Genomic DNA, 14170 nt, shown 5'->3' with positions numbered 1-14170 from the left:
AGTTTGCAGCCTTATAGAGATGCTGTTAGATGACTCCATCTGTTCTGTACTATAGTTTGGCAGGGGGAATTCCCATATGCAGTTGTCTGGAGGTTTCCCATCCACTCTGCGCGGCTCAAACTGGAGAACTTGAAATTCCTTAACTAGGTGGCACAAATCTCTGCCTCCAGTTTGCTGCTTTCCTTAAGGCTTTTCTCAGTGGGTTGTGATTTGAGGTGAAGAATATCAAAAACCACGTTGATGGCAGGGATTTCCCCGTGAAGGTGAAACGTGTGTTGCAAAACAAGGCAAGGCCAAAGATCCCAAATCCCTGTGTGCTGTCACCCTGTCGAGCTCTTTTAGGGCTGAGAGCCCCGAGTGCCCCTGGCCAGCTGTGCACAGCTGGAGGCTTTGCCACGAGGCTGTTGCATGCATGGGGTGTGTGTTTGTGAGCTGAGGTCCCAGCGAGGAGCAGCACAGCCCCTGCCTGTGCTCCCTGCCCCGCTCGGGTGATCAACAGCGATTTCTTTGTCCTGGGTTTTTCCTGTGCTTAACAGACGTGTCCATTTCTGTATTCCCGCTGCTGCTGTGTCTGTATTTGTTTATTTCTGCTACTAATTGTGGTTGCTGTGCTGTGCCAGCCTGTTACTAACCACGCAGTGTTTCTCCCTCTCCTGTCTCTTCCAGGACTGTCATGTAAATATCCACTTCTTCAAGGTAGTTTTCTCCTTGGTGTTCTCCTACACACAACCCCCTTTACAAGCATCTGAAGTTTATTCAGTGTAATTTCATTGTCATTTAAGGATGCACTTGATTTTTTTCCACTTGAAGCTTTTCTAATTGGTATTAAAAAAATTAAAAATTGAAGTATGATTTTAATTGTCAGTAAATAATTGAAGTATTATACTTCATAATATTTCATATTCATGAAATACTTCATCTATATAATACTTCATAATAATGATCTTTCATATTCATTAACTATTGTGAAGTATAATATTTTTTAAAAATTATTTTAAAAAATTCAGTATGAAGTATTTATAGTTTGTTCCATAATTTGTCATAAAAGGATCCCCAGATTAGAATTTTACTAAAAAAAAAAGAGTGATCAAACGTGAGCAGGTGCAGTGTGCCTTTCTTTTTGGAGGAATTAGTTAAATGAGTGCCACCTTCTCATGCATAATGGAAAAAGGTGCATCTTTAATTTGAAGGACATTCATGGAACTTCCAGTAACTTTCACAGATAAAAGAATGCTCATGGTCACTGTATGTTTAAATAGATAAATTTAGAGCATGCATGTTTTATGATTTCACATAGCACATCTATTGCTGGATGTTATTTGTTATCTTGTAGGAGATATTACCCATGTGCACAGATGCTCTGATACCTGAAATACCAATTCACCTGTTTATTTCTCATTTTGCTCCTTTCACTGCTCCCCACATCACTGAGTTACTGCCATAAAAGTTACATCTCAGCATTGAGAACTTACATGTGTTTTGTTTATATTTGCATGTATCTCTAACAAATTCTCTTGCTTTATTAGGGCAAAGGCCACTGGCACAAACCACACTTTCCGTTTCATACATTGGTTAAGTTACAATTTGAATTAAAATTTGAAGCTCCTGTGTTGCAAACTGTGTTCTAAGGATCTAAGATTATTGAAGCCATTATCATCTTCAAATAGTATTTTTACAACTGAAGCTGACCTGGAGCACTTTGCATTATCACTCAAGGCTTATAATACTTAATTTAAAAAACAAATGTTATTTTTTAAGAGTTGTTTATATTATTGATGCATGATTTTAACAAATGTTCTAACACTGAACCAGAAAAATGAAATTAATCACTTTCTTTAACCTTGATTTTTTTATGTCAGAAAAGCCTGTACAGAAGAGAACTGCCCTTCCTCAATCCTTTACACCTCTTCACTTTGAAAATAAAATCACATGGTGGTTTCATTGGTGAAACCTGTTTGATGCTGGAAGTTGAAAGTTTCTCTACTTAAATGCATTTTTAAACCAGAGCAAAAGTCACCCTGATAAAATGCATTTGGCAGAAATAGGAAGTTTTGTCACCTCATTGTGAAATCCAGGCCTTGAAGAGCACTGATAGAAGCTGACAAAAGTTCTTGGTTAATTCATGTTTCCACCACAGGAGTGCACCCAAAAAAAGGACTGAAGGGTTTCCCACAGCTGCTGCTTCAGGGGCAGAATTCATGTTTAGTCCTGGTGCATTAGAAACATGAATTCCATTGGGGAAAGCTGGCATTCTGTTTCTGTGGGGCCACTCTGGAATTCAGGGTATTTCATGGAAAAAAAAAAAAGCTTCCTTGTTTATGATCTGTCTTTTCTCAGTAAATCACCACCAGTCCCCTTCCCTGCTGCCGAGCCCTGAGCTCAGCCCAGGAGCATCCTTGGGTCAGGATCATGGTCCAGGAGCTCCCTGTGCCAGGAGCATCTTTGGCAGTGACCTGTGGGGCTGCTGGGGAGGTTTTATCCCCATGTTTGCAGGGCTGGAACTGAAAGGAAGCAGCAGGAGCAAGTGAGGGAGGAAGGGCAGCATTCCTGAGGAGAACACAACAATTCTGAGCTAGGAGGAACCCGTAGATATACAAAAATTAGTTTATAATACCACAGCAGATGGGAGATATAGTGAGTGTATGGAATAATCAGACACTGGGAAGGGCCACACACCTATCCTGCTTTTGTCCCACTGCAAAGTGTGTGTTTAAACAGATTATTTCTCAGCATCATGCAGAAAACACCTTCATCTGTGTGTGTGAGAGAGAGAGAGATAAATCATCTCAGAGCACATTAGGATTTGGATACAGAATCCCAAGGTTTTAAAGTCAGTCCTGCTCTGCAGCTTTGTGTGGCTGGTGGGATTTGATTGCAGGGATTTGCTCTAAGATCAGGGAGAACTGAAGTCCTTAAAAATTCTTTTAGAACAGAATTTTAATTTTCTTTTTCCATTATTGAAATAGGGTTTATGCTTAAAAGCAAATTCCACACTCTAGGTTTTTTTATTATTGAGAGCTAGCAGTAATTTGCATAATTAAAGAATGGAGGAGCATATAGAGAAGCAATTCTTCTTCTGACACTTAGGGGTTTGCTTTGTAGCATCCTATTTCCTTTTGGGGATTTTTATTACCACCACCACAGGATACTTCTGCAAAAATTCTTGACTATTATTCCTAGGCAGCCTCTTTAATTACAGTTCATCTCGTTAGGCACTGCTCTGTTGCAGGAGAGAGAGTATTTGGCAATAAAGGCAGGAAACAAAGTGGACTCAGGTGGCTGCAGGATTATTAAACAGATTAAACATGTTGACAGTGCCAAATGGGGACCTGGAAACTCTTCCCTCTCTGGATTTCACAGCTCACACAGACAGACATTGCTGTGCAGGACAATATCCCCTGGAATTCCTGTCTGAGGATAGATCCATCCCTTTCCCAGTGCCTTTCATAGTCCTTTGACTTCACTGTCTCCATTTTCTAGGGCATATGGTTACCTTCACCTTGTGCCTGGCACATCTGGGAATATTTTAGAAATTGTGTGTTCAGTTACTTCACACAGTTCTAACTTCAATCCAGCAGGACAAAAAAAAGTTTAAGAAAAATAACTGAATAGGGAATGTTGTTACAAACCCCCCAAAAAAGGTCTGTTGAGGAGCTCCATGATCTATTAAATTGTGGTCCTGTCCTTTCAGATTCCTTTTTTTCCTTTATCCTAAGAAAGATTGAGGTTGAGAAAATAATTTCTCCTCAGAGTGAGAAACCACAAGAGGTCAGCAAAGAACAGGAAAAAAGCTCCCAGAGCTGAGCTGGCTCCTGCAAAAGGCCCGAAGAGAAGGAAATCAGCCACATTGTTTGTGTATGTATATCCTTAGAAAATACAAACCCGTTAATTTAATCCACAATTTCAGTAGAATTCGGTATAACATTTTTTCACACAGCCCTTTATTCACGTTTGATAACTGGCACTGATGAGAATTTTCCCTCTAATCAAAATATTTCATAATTGCAGGTGTAAAAGCAGGTACTGCTCTGCTCACCTCAGGATTGCTCAGCCCAGCACTTTGGTGGCTTCAGGAGTGGGGTTCCCCTGTCCTTGGACATGCTTTCTGCAAAAGGCATTTTTAATCCCGTTCATAAACAGCACAAATATTTGTTGCAGGCAAATCCTTTAAATAAACTTACTGTTGGTAATTAACGGGGTAAATATGAAACAATTTTAAGAGGAGGAGGAGAGGAAATGAGGGGAAAAGTAAACTAAAGATATAAAATAGTTGGTATTTAAGTCCCAGGTAGAGTTTTTATCACACACCTCATTTATATCTTTATGAAACATCCCATTTACCCTCATGCCTTTTGGCTAGCAATGGGAATGCTATGATTTTTTCCCCAGCTCTTTTTTCAATAACTGTTTTAGCCATTGAAGGAAAAATGCATTTTCATTTTGATATATTGTGGGTTTTACTAATTACATCCTAGTTCGCCATAGTGACACTGCCATCATGAAAATGAATCTCAGAGTGCTGATAAACAGCTTTTTGGTTATTTATATCTCTCCACTGTTCCCCTTGCTGCAGAGAAGGGTTGCTGCAGTGTAAATTCACCAAGGAATGGCTGAAATCTGTGTGTGAACCTCTTGAATCCTTGATGCTGTCCCTGGTACCGGGCACCTCCCTGGTTTCCAACAAACCTCTGCTGATGAGTTACAAACTGGCCTTAGGTTATGGCATGGAGATTAAACCTCAGCCTGGTGGAGCATTAGGTCTTGCTGGGGCTTAGAAATGGACTCTCCTCATTTCAAATTCTCAGCATCCTGGTAATTAAGTTGTGGAAAGTAGGAAATTGATAGTCTATCATAGCACCTATAATTACGTGGAATTGGAAATGCAATAATGTGAGAAACAAGCTGCCACAATGACAGAGAACATTTCACTGAATGGGAGGGCTTTTCTTCCAGATTTTGACTTGAAATTTATTGGATTTATTTGCTTTATTAAAGGCTTGCTAATGGCTCAACACATTGATCAAAGTTCCCACTTGGTGTGTACATGACTGGAAACCTGAATGGGTCCTTCCTTGAGACTTGAAGAAATCGTTATTATTTCAGTTTTCCCATCCTTAGTCTGAGCTTTGCTGGTTCTGTCAGTGACATTTTCTGATGTTTGTCTGAGATCTGAGCTGCTCTGATGCTCCCTGTGCAGGATCCAGGTAGCAACAGGCAGAACTGAGCATTTGTTTCACTCCTGCAGCCCCTGGGCTGGAATAGTGAAGCTGGAATTTTGCTGTTCAGGCTGTTCCATCCTCACCTCTCACCATCCATTTTGCAGTTTTTCTAAGTGTTATGCAGAGTGTTACCTGCATTGGCTTTGGGTTAATTCAAGAATTAGGAGCAGAAGCCTTGGCTCCAGGTGTGGCAGTGTGAGGTGCCTGATTCCTTCACTCAGGGACATCTGAGGAGCACGTGAGGGTCTGGCAAAGAGCTGCTGAGAACTTCTTGCCATGTGAAAAGCAGGGATTTTGTTAGAATTCTTAGAGGGATTAAATCGTGGCAAGGAGACATTCCTGCTCTACAAATCTCAATTCTTGGGTTGTCCAGAGAAGCTGTGGCTGCCCCTGGATCCCTGGAAGTGCCCAAGGCCAAGTTGAACACTGGGGCTTGGAGCAGCCTGCTCTGGTGGAAGGTGTCCCTGCCATGGCAGGAGGAGGGATGAGATGATCTTTTAGGTCCATTCCAGCCCAAGCTGTTCTGTGATTCTGTGACCTGAGACAAGCCCTGTGCAGTCACTCCTTGGCCTGCTGAGCCTCGTGCAGGAGCTGTGGGGTTTGGACAGACTCCTGTTCCATCACACACTCACTGTTCTCAGCATGGGCAGAGCAGGGGTGGTGGGTGGAACCTGGAAAGATGAGGAGGGAATGCTGGCATCCATGTGGAGCAGAGCTGGGAGAATCCAGAGCACTCAGCTGCTGGGAGCAGAGCTCTGGATTTACCTCCCCACCAGGTGTGGTTGGGCCAATAAATAAAGGATGGACTGTGGCTCTCCATGCGGCACTCTGCTCATGTGGAGGGAATTCAGCATTGTTGTTAAATATTTTTTCGTTTATCACTTTTTCCTCTTGAAAATGTGGTGCCAGAGTTGATCCTGGGAACTCGCTGGGAGTGAGTTTCCCTGACAACCGAGGAACACATCCTCTAGTGCGCTGCACACGAAGCTTTGTGTTTGCTTGGATGCCTGACCATGGGAGAGGGTGTGGGTTTCTCCCTCCTGAAGCTGTGCTTGGGGGGTAGGAGGGGATGGCTGCAAGTTTGGATCCTGGTGTTTGTTTCCCACGTGGGAACAAAGCCAATCTCACCCACCAGCAGAGAAGCAGTGGAGGAGAGCAGTGCAAGGTGTTAAAGCACTGACATCTTGGAAAGAGACTCATTGCCCTAAAGAGATTGGGAGTAAGAAAGGGAATTTTGTATTTTTTTTATTTTTAATCCTCACAACTTTTATTTATTACTGGCTAATGTGGAAAATGACCAATTCAGTCTTTTAGCTCTGTAATTCCTAAGGTTCTCTACTACAGATATACACAGAGGGCAGAAGAACCAACATTCAAATTTATTGCTTTGTCCAGTTCAATTTTCTTCACAGGGGAGAATCAGAAAGTTTTGAAAAGAATCATCAAAAATTACTGCAACTGCCATAAAAAATGAAGAATTACTATTCCCTAAATCACTTCTGTTTCGTCTTTGCATCACACTTCTCATTAGATTTTGGCTAACTTTTTTTCCTATTTAATTAAAAGTACAATTGTTACTCTTAGATTAATAAGAAATCTGAAACGTTTTTACTGCGAAACCTGAGATATCTTTTCCAAAAAGCACCTACCAAATTCCCAGAGTCTCTCCAGGGTAGCACACTTTAATTTCTTAGCACTCGATGGAGAAGTGAGTTTGGGCTGAATATATAAGATGTGTCTCACCTGTGGTTTCAGGGTAAAAGAACTGGCCGAGATAAGGTGCGTCCAAAGCAGAGGAAGTAAGATGATGTGCATGTCTTGTTTTCTTTTTAGATTAACTTTCCTGCTCCCAGTGCAGACTAATTTATCTTTAACATTCTGTTTTCCTGGCTGGTTTGCTGCAAGCTGGCTTCGTTGTAACAATACTGTGTTTTTATCCGAGGTAATAAGCCAAGGAGTTGGAATGTGGATTGAAAATTAATCCAGGGCCTGGAGTACTGTCTTCAACTTCAGCAAGTTTTAATATCCATAAAAAATAAAGGAGGGTTCAATTAGGATTCTGCAATTTTCAATTTTAGTCATGGTAGGAAAGGCAAAATATCAGTCTTTTGCAATAAGCTTTTGGGAATAATTTGAGTTTATGTCCCTTCTGTAGCTGCAAAATTGGTTTTGCTCTGGCAGTCGGGAGGAGGATATTGGCTGCATGGCATTTTCTATCTGCTACAGCCAAGGTGTTTCAGATGTAAAACTCATGATAGAGCTCAGTGAAACGTCTTGAAATTCTCACTCTTATTTCCACTAGGACCTTAAGCCAAAAAGCAGTAACAGGAATTCACATGCCAAATGTGAAAAAGGGGGTTTTGCATGCTTCTGAGAGGGTGGTGGCTGGTCAAGGTGACGGGAAATAAGGACCTTTGATAAAGTTACGATTATTTCATGACTTCCTGCCACTTTGGGGCTATGTGCTTCCTTTGAGTCAGTCTGGTTGTTCCCCAGCATTCCCTGTCCCTGGTTTCTCCAGATGGTTTGCAGCAGGGTTCTCTCTTCACCCCTCCCATGGCAGCTCAGGCAGGAGATACCCAGGATTGTCACCGTCCCACGGGCACAGGTCACTCACAGCTCAGCACATCCATGAACTCCTGCCCTGTTCACCTCCTGCCTGGGTCAGACAGCTCAGAGCACACAGGAGGAACCCCGTGTTCTCCTCAAAAATCTGCCATCTGCAAGAAGAGATTCTCAACCAGAGTGACGTCTGACTTTTAAAAAGCTGAAAAATGGGAGTGAGAGGAGCATGTCTGTTGCTCATTGAATCGAAGTGCTCAGAGGATGCAGGGAGGCCTTGGCTGGGTTCTCAAATATTATTTTAAGATCCTGCCTTCAGATCCTGACAATTCCAGCCCGTGTTGACTCTGAGTGCAGTGCCTCCAGCTCTGGAGCCAGCAGCAGGCACAGGAGCCTGCTGGTGAATCTGCCTTGCTTTTTTATGGAAAAAGTGCTGGAAACCCCAGAGCCTGGGATTGCAGTGCTGCAGAGAGCACTCCCTGCCCGGTTGGCAGGTTTGTACCTGGAAAAAAAAATGGCCTTGGAGCAAAATATGATTTTTGTTTTGAGTTAGGCATTTTTCAAACAAACTGCCAACAACCTGCCCAGTGGGTTTAAACGTGTAAGAAATAAAGCTGGTGCTTTCCATTCAGGGCCTGATTTGGATCTCCATTACTCAGTGAAAAGGAGGATATTGAAATTGCTTTGTGCATGAGAAAAGCAAGATCTTTATCTGAGATCCCGTTTGTGGAACATCACAAAGGCACAGCCAGCAAGGCTGCTCCCTTGAGCCACGACTGTATCTTGTACAAATAACAGATATTGGGATTTTGGGGCTTTTTCCCTATTGTTGCTCATGGCTCAATCTTGTGTGGCTTCAAAAGGAGCTTTGTGCTGCCAAAGAGCTCCAGCACAGATTTGTCCCAGCAGCCAGACCTGTCCTGGGAACATCCCTTGCAGAAACAGGGATTTTAGCTGACATCCAGGACTGGCTCTCCCTAAATGTTTGCACAGCACCTGATCCTGATCAGCAGCTCCAAGTGCTGCTTTCATGCAAACAAGTAATAGCATTGCTGTGGAGGAAATTCCCCATTCTAAGCTGTATTACAAATTTTTTAATAAAGAGATCTAAACTTGCAAAATTCATATCCCTGTGGCAGGGCATAAGATTTTCTGCACTTATAAAGTTGCAGGAAGTGTCATCCAAGCTGAATATGGTTTTCAAGTGACAGGAGGTTATTTTGGCAGATGATTATCTGGCATTACTGCAGGAGTAGATGGAGGCTGTGAATCAAGTGCCTCTCAATTTTATGGTTTTAAACTCCTCTGGGGATGGGAAAGTTTGTAACTCCCAGTTTCCAGTGCTAAAGGTGTAAGCCAGGGATGGCTTTTAAAGGGAGGTATTGTGTGACTTTGAATAAACCTCCATTTCTATAATTTTCTTTATCTCTGAAAGAGGGATAATATACAAATATTGTCCTTTTGTGAAGCAGAGAGAAGAGTAGTCATCCTGAATTGTCCAACATACATCACTGGCAAAAAGTAAATTAACCATATTAGAGGTTATTAACCAGTCCAACACACCAGACAGATGGGGAAAGCACTTATATCCCAAAGAATTACTAAACCTTATTGGCTTTGCTTCTGCTGGTTTATGGGATTATTTTGAGGAAAAACAGGATATTATCTTGTAGCCTGCATTGTCTTTTGGTGAGTCTTACTTTTTTTCTCTTCTATTAACTCTGAGATTTGAAATGCAGCTTACTTGAGCCATGCCATGGGGTCTCATGTGAAACACTGAGACTTGCAGCCTCCTGTAAACCAGAGTGTCTGGTAGAGCCCTTGTCTGTAATATTCCCCTTCCTCCCTTTTCCAGATCAACCCCTGATTGAAAATCAAAGTTGATTGTACTGCTGGTTTGAAAGTGGCCATGTTCATCTGCATTAATTCTCACGTGTTGTGGGATTTTTAATGCAGGTTCTTTTTCTTAGTGCATGTCAAAATTCTCTTAACTCTTGCTATGCAGTGACTTGAAGAACTCCATTTGAAAAGAGAATGTTTTGAGGAGGTTGTTTATATCCTAAAATACCCAATGTACATTACAGCATGGTATTTTTGGATAGCTTCTTCTTTTCTTTTTGTCTTTCAGAACAAAAGCACCATTTAAGCTGCTTTTGGCATGAAAGTAAATGATGATTTTTTATTTCATTTCTGGGCTTTGCTTTGGTTTTGCTCTTTTAACCAGATAAGTGTATCTGCTTTATCTGGTTATACATGAGCACAGTTTTCCACTTTAATTCCCTCAATAATGTCAAAAGTATTGCTGGAATGAGTCTTTGAAGGTGTGTCTGTGCATATTTTGTTATGCAGACTTTCACCTGGGAATGCCACCTCAGACCTGGCCATTTCCAGCTCTAACTTCCACCCAGAGCCAGGAAAACGGGCAGTTCTCACTTTGCTGTTTTTGTGTGTGTATGTGTGTGTATGTTCTTCAGAAAGCCAAACTTGGGCCAGCTGGTAACAAAGTCATTACTTCAACAGAAGACAAGAACTCAAGTGTGCCATCCAACAATCTGGACAGGGTGAAGCTGACAGATTTCAACTTTCTCATGGTTCTTGGAAAGGGGAGCTTTGGGAAGGTAGGAATTGCTCAGAATTAATCTACTCACATTCCTTTTCTTTTTTTTTTTTTTTTTTTTTTTTTTTTTTTTTTTTTTTTTTTTCTTTTCCTTGAGGAAGAATGAATAAACGGCTCTCTAAGAAGCAAAATCCAGAGTCAAAAGGATGTGCATTTTTGAGGATTTCTTAACAGGAGTAAGGTCATTCCCCCTAAGGCTTAGCAGACTTCAGTCCCGATTTAGGCATATTGAAAAAATAAAAATAAATTTAAAAACTCAGACTGTAGGGCAAGATGAGAACTTGTTGCTGACTTTCAGATCCTCACTTCTTGGCAATTTCAAGGAAATCCCATCTACTTTTCTGGCTTTAATACCTAGGTCACTCTGCCAGTCCTGGAAGTCACCAACATTGGTAAGGGTGAATATTGGAAAAAAACAGGAATAGTGTGTGTATATATATTAGAAATCCAGCAGCTGAGAGAACAGACTGCTATTTTCCTGCCTGTTTGAACAAAACTCAGGTGATAAAGTTTTGCCCTTTACTGAAGAAGTCTCCTGGGACTTAACATTTTATCAGCCCTTCAGCAGCGAGCCCGCAGTCAACCAGCAGGTTTGGGCACAGGCTGTCTGAACTGTGCAAGGATCATGGCTTTGGAGTTTTGATCAAGTTTGTCTGTACAAATTAAAGGAAAAGCTGGCTTGGCATCTCTCTAAATCTTCAGGCATCTGAGTGACCTTCCCTCCCTGCCCTGGGGGATTTCCACGCTGCTGTTTCTCTGTCCTGCAGGTGATGCTGGCGGACAGGAAGGGCACAGAGGAGCTCTATGCAATCAAAATCCTGAAGAAAGATGTGGTGATCCAGGATGATGATGTGGAGTGCACCATGGTTGAGAAACGAGTCCTGGCACTGCAGGATAAGCCCCCGTTCCTGACACAGCTCCACTCTTGTTTCCAGACAGTTGTACGTGAGCTCTGTCTTTCTTGCCACCCCAATGTTTCCCAGGCTGTGTGCTCATGGATTTTATCACTCCAATAAACATTTATTATCATCCAACCCATGTATGGTAGCCTCTGCACGTAGAAAATGGTGAAGAAATCCCACATGTAATTACTCCTTGTATCTTAAAAGATTTTCCTTCATGCATTTATTGGGGCAGGCCAGCATGACAATTCCTAAATGTGCTTTGCTAAGTCAGAGCCTCAGACCCAGATTCCCAAAGTTTCTCAAATACTTTTAAAGCTCTGAGGATAGTACTTGAAAAGTCTTAAGGGCTGTTATTACATCATGGGTTTATTAGTCATGAATCAGTGTCAGTGGATTTAATTTCGTTTTCTGTCACTTCTTGGTGCCACACAGGGGCTTTTTTTTCTTCTTTCCTTATAAATATATGAAGTGGATATTGGCCCATCACATTGCAAAACATCTCCCAGTGACACATTTGAAGTTGGATCTGATGGCCCAGTGTCATTGTGCCAGCCTCTTGGATGACATGGAATTATGGAATTGCTGAGGCTGGGAAAGTCCTCTAGGATCACCAAGTCCAACCATCAGCCCACATTCCCCATGAAGCCATGTCCTGAAGTGCCTCATCCACCATCTTCCAAAGGAAAACTTCCTAGCATCAGTCAGAAATGGCCTCAAAGCAATTTGGAATTGTTGACCATCTTTGATTTTGGTTTTTTTTTTTCATTTATTTTTAGAAACAGATTTTTCAGACTGAGCTATATTTGTATAATTCTTGAAACCATTGGAGACAAATAATCTGTAAAAGCATGGCACTAAAATTGGCAAAACTAGACAGATCTCATCAATCATTTACTCTTGAAGGTTTCACAAAACATTCCACTTCCTTTTCCTGATCTATAATTTTTTCCCAGTCCTAATAATCCTAAAAGCTATTTAATAACATGCTAGTGACTTTTTTTTTTTTTTTTTTTTGCTGATCAGTGAATATCTAATACTGTCTCTAATGTATTTATGTGCCTCTTTAATACTTTGTCCTAGGACCGGCTGTATTTTGTGATGGAGTATGTCAATGGTGGGGATCTCATGTATCACATCCAGCAAGTAGGAAAATTTAAGGAGCCACAAGCAGTGTGAGTGTTCATGTATTTAAATCATACCATCATCTTGATGCTACACTGTAGGAGGATTTGATTCCTTCTTCTTCTTCCCAGGCTCAGGATGAAGTCCAGGCTGGCCTTTGTTTGTTTTCAAGGCCCAAAATCTGAACTTTGTGTTGAAAATGTTGTTTGAACACACAGACCAAAGGTAGCTGTGCCTTTATTCAAAAATGCAGCACAAACAAAGGCAGGAGAGGCTTATTGAAAAGTGACAAGAATTTAAGCAGGGCAGCAGGAAATTAAAGATGTTACTTCATATTCTGATGTTGTTTTTAAAAGCAAATATTAAAAAAAACAGTGAGTGGAACACTTCAGTCTGAATTAGTGCTATAGAGAAAGGCAGTACAAATAGACTCAGCACTGTAATATAAATTATAGTTTATACAAGATAAATTCAATGTATGGCTTGTAAGAATTTCTGTGATATATTTGTGAGGAATTAATAAGGAGTTAGGAGTTGTTTATCTACATGATTCTTTTCAGGTAATTGTACATCTGGCACATCAGTGAGCAACTGAAAATGATCTGTAGCATATTTGAGAGTGAATAGATCCATCAGTACCATTTTAGCCATCCTTATAATACCTCATCACCACTTGTTAGTGTTTCATAAGTCATTTACTAATGAAACTTCAAAATCAAGGGTGACCAACTGCTTCAAGCATTCAGTTAAAATAATTTCTCATTTTGATTTAAGCAATCAGGGCTTGTTTAAAGGAGAGGCCTTCTAAATAGAAGTGTTTCAGATGCAGATAAACATTTTAACATCTCACCAAATCAAGCCAAGATGGTGGCAGATCATCCTTGACTCCAGCTAATGCAACTTGCCAACACTTGGCAAAATCTGTGGTGCTTCATGACAGCTTTTGCCTGTGCTGCATCTTCACACGTGTTCACAAACACCTCTGATCGAGTGTTGCAGAGCTCAGTTGCTTCCTCTCCCTTGTGCTGAGCCTAAAAATGAATCTCATCTTTAAATAATCCTCTTGCTCATAATTTGCACAGTTCCACGGCAACCAGCTTCAAACAGCCACCAGAATTCCATACCTCTTAACTGCATTCAGCAATTATATTTTATATGGTAATCATTTTAATTAGCTTTGTGTAATTAATCCATTAACAGGCTGTATAAAGGAACGCTATTTCTACAAATTATTTCATACCATATGAATTGCAATGTACATGGAGCTGCATCCTGAATTCATCAATCTGTGATTAGAGATAAGGACCTGTGCAGCACAGTTAGTGCAAAAAAAGCTGTGCTCCATCTGCACCATTCTTTGTGGTCCAGGGAGCCGTTTTCCTTTTTTTTTTTTTAGATTCTGCATTATTTTATCATCAAATACTCAAAATGTATCTGTTAAGGTCCAGCTGAAGTGATAGGTCTCTTATGTCACCTGTATATAGACACTATAAACTATATATTTCATATGCTACTATATTATCATCCTTTACCATGATTCATTTCCAATTTATTTTGCCAGAAGAAAATCATGAGGCAATAAGAAATCTGTTGATTTCTTTTTCCCCCCACACAGGTTCTATGCAGCTGAGATCTCAATTGGGTTATTCTTTCTCCATAACAGAGGGATTATTTATAGGTGAGTGTGATCTGACATAAGTAATTTCTGAACTATTTTTAAAATCCCCAAATGATGAGTTTCTTTA

General features: G+C 41.0%; 1 protein-coding gene across 2 annotated transcripts in view; it reads left to right on the top strand.

The window, feature by feature from the left end:
- The window catches only part of PRKCA (protein kinase C alpha), a 147720-nt gene that overhangs the window by 111729 nt on the left and 21821 nt on the right, over window positions 1-14170 (top strand). Inside the window, exons 9-13 of one of the 2 annotated variants that reach the window (XM_053994657.1) lie at window positions 667-696; window positions 10256-10399; window positions 11166-11339; window positions 12384-12475; window positions 14041-14103. In XM_053994657.1, coding sequence (XP_053850632.1) covers window positions 667-696; window positions 10256-10399; window positions 11166-11339; window positions 12384-12475; window positions 14041-14103 — 503 coding nt within the window. The remainder of the gene's footprint in view (window positions 1-666; window positions 697-10255; window positions 10400-11165; window positions 11340-12383; window positions 12476-14040; window positions 14104-14170) is intronic. The other variant, XM_053994658.1, reaches the window with a different exon arrangement.

The sequence above is a fragment of the Vidua macroura genome, chromosome 19 (assembly GCF_024509145.1).
Source record: "Vidua macroura isolate BioBank_ID:100142 chromosome 19, ASM2450914v1, whole genome shotgun sequence".
NCBI classification, from domain to species: domain Eukaryota; kingdom Metazoa; phylum Chordata; class Aves; order Passeriformes; family Viduidae; genus Vidua; species Vidua macroura.
This window is presented reverse-complemented; position numbering and strand designations above follow the sequence as displayed.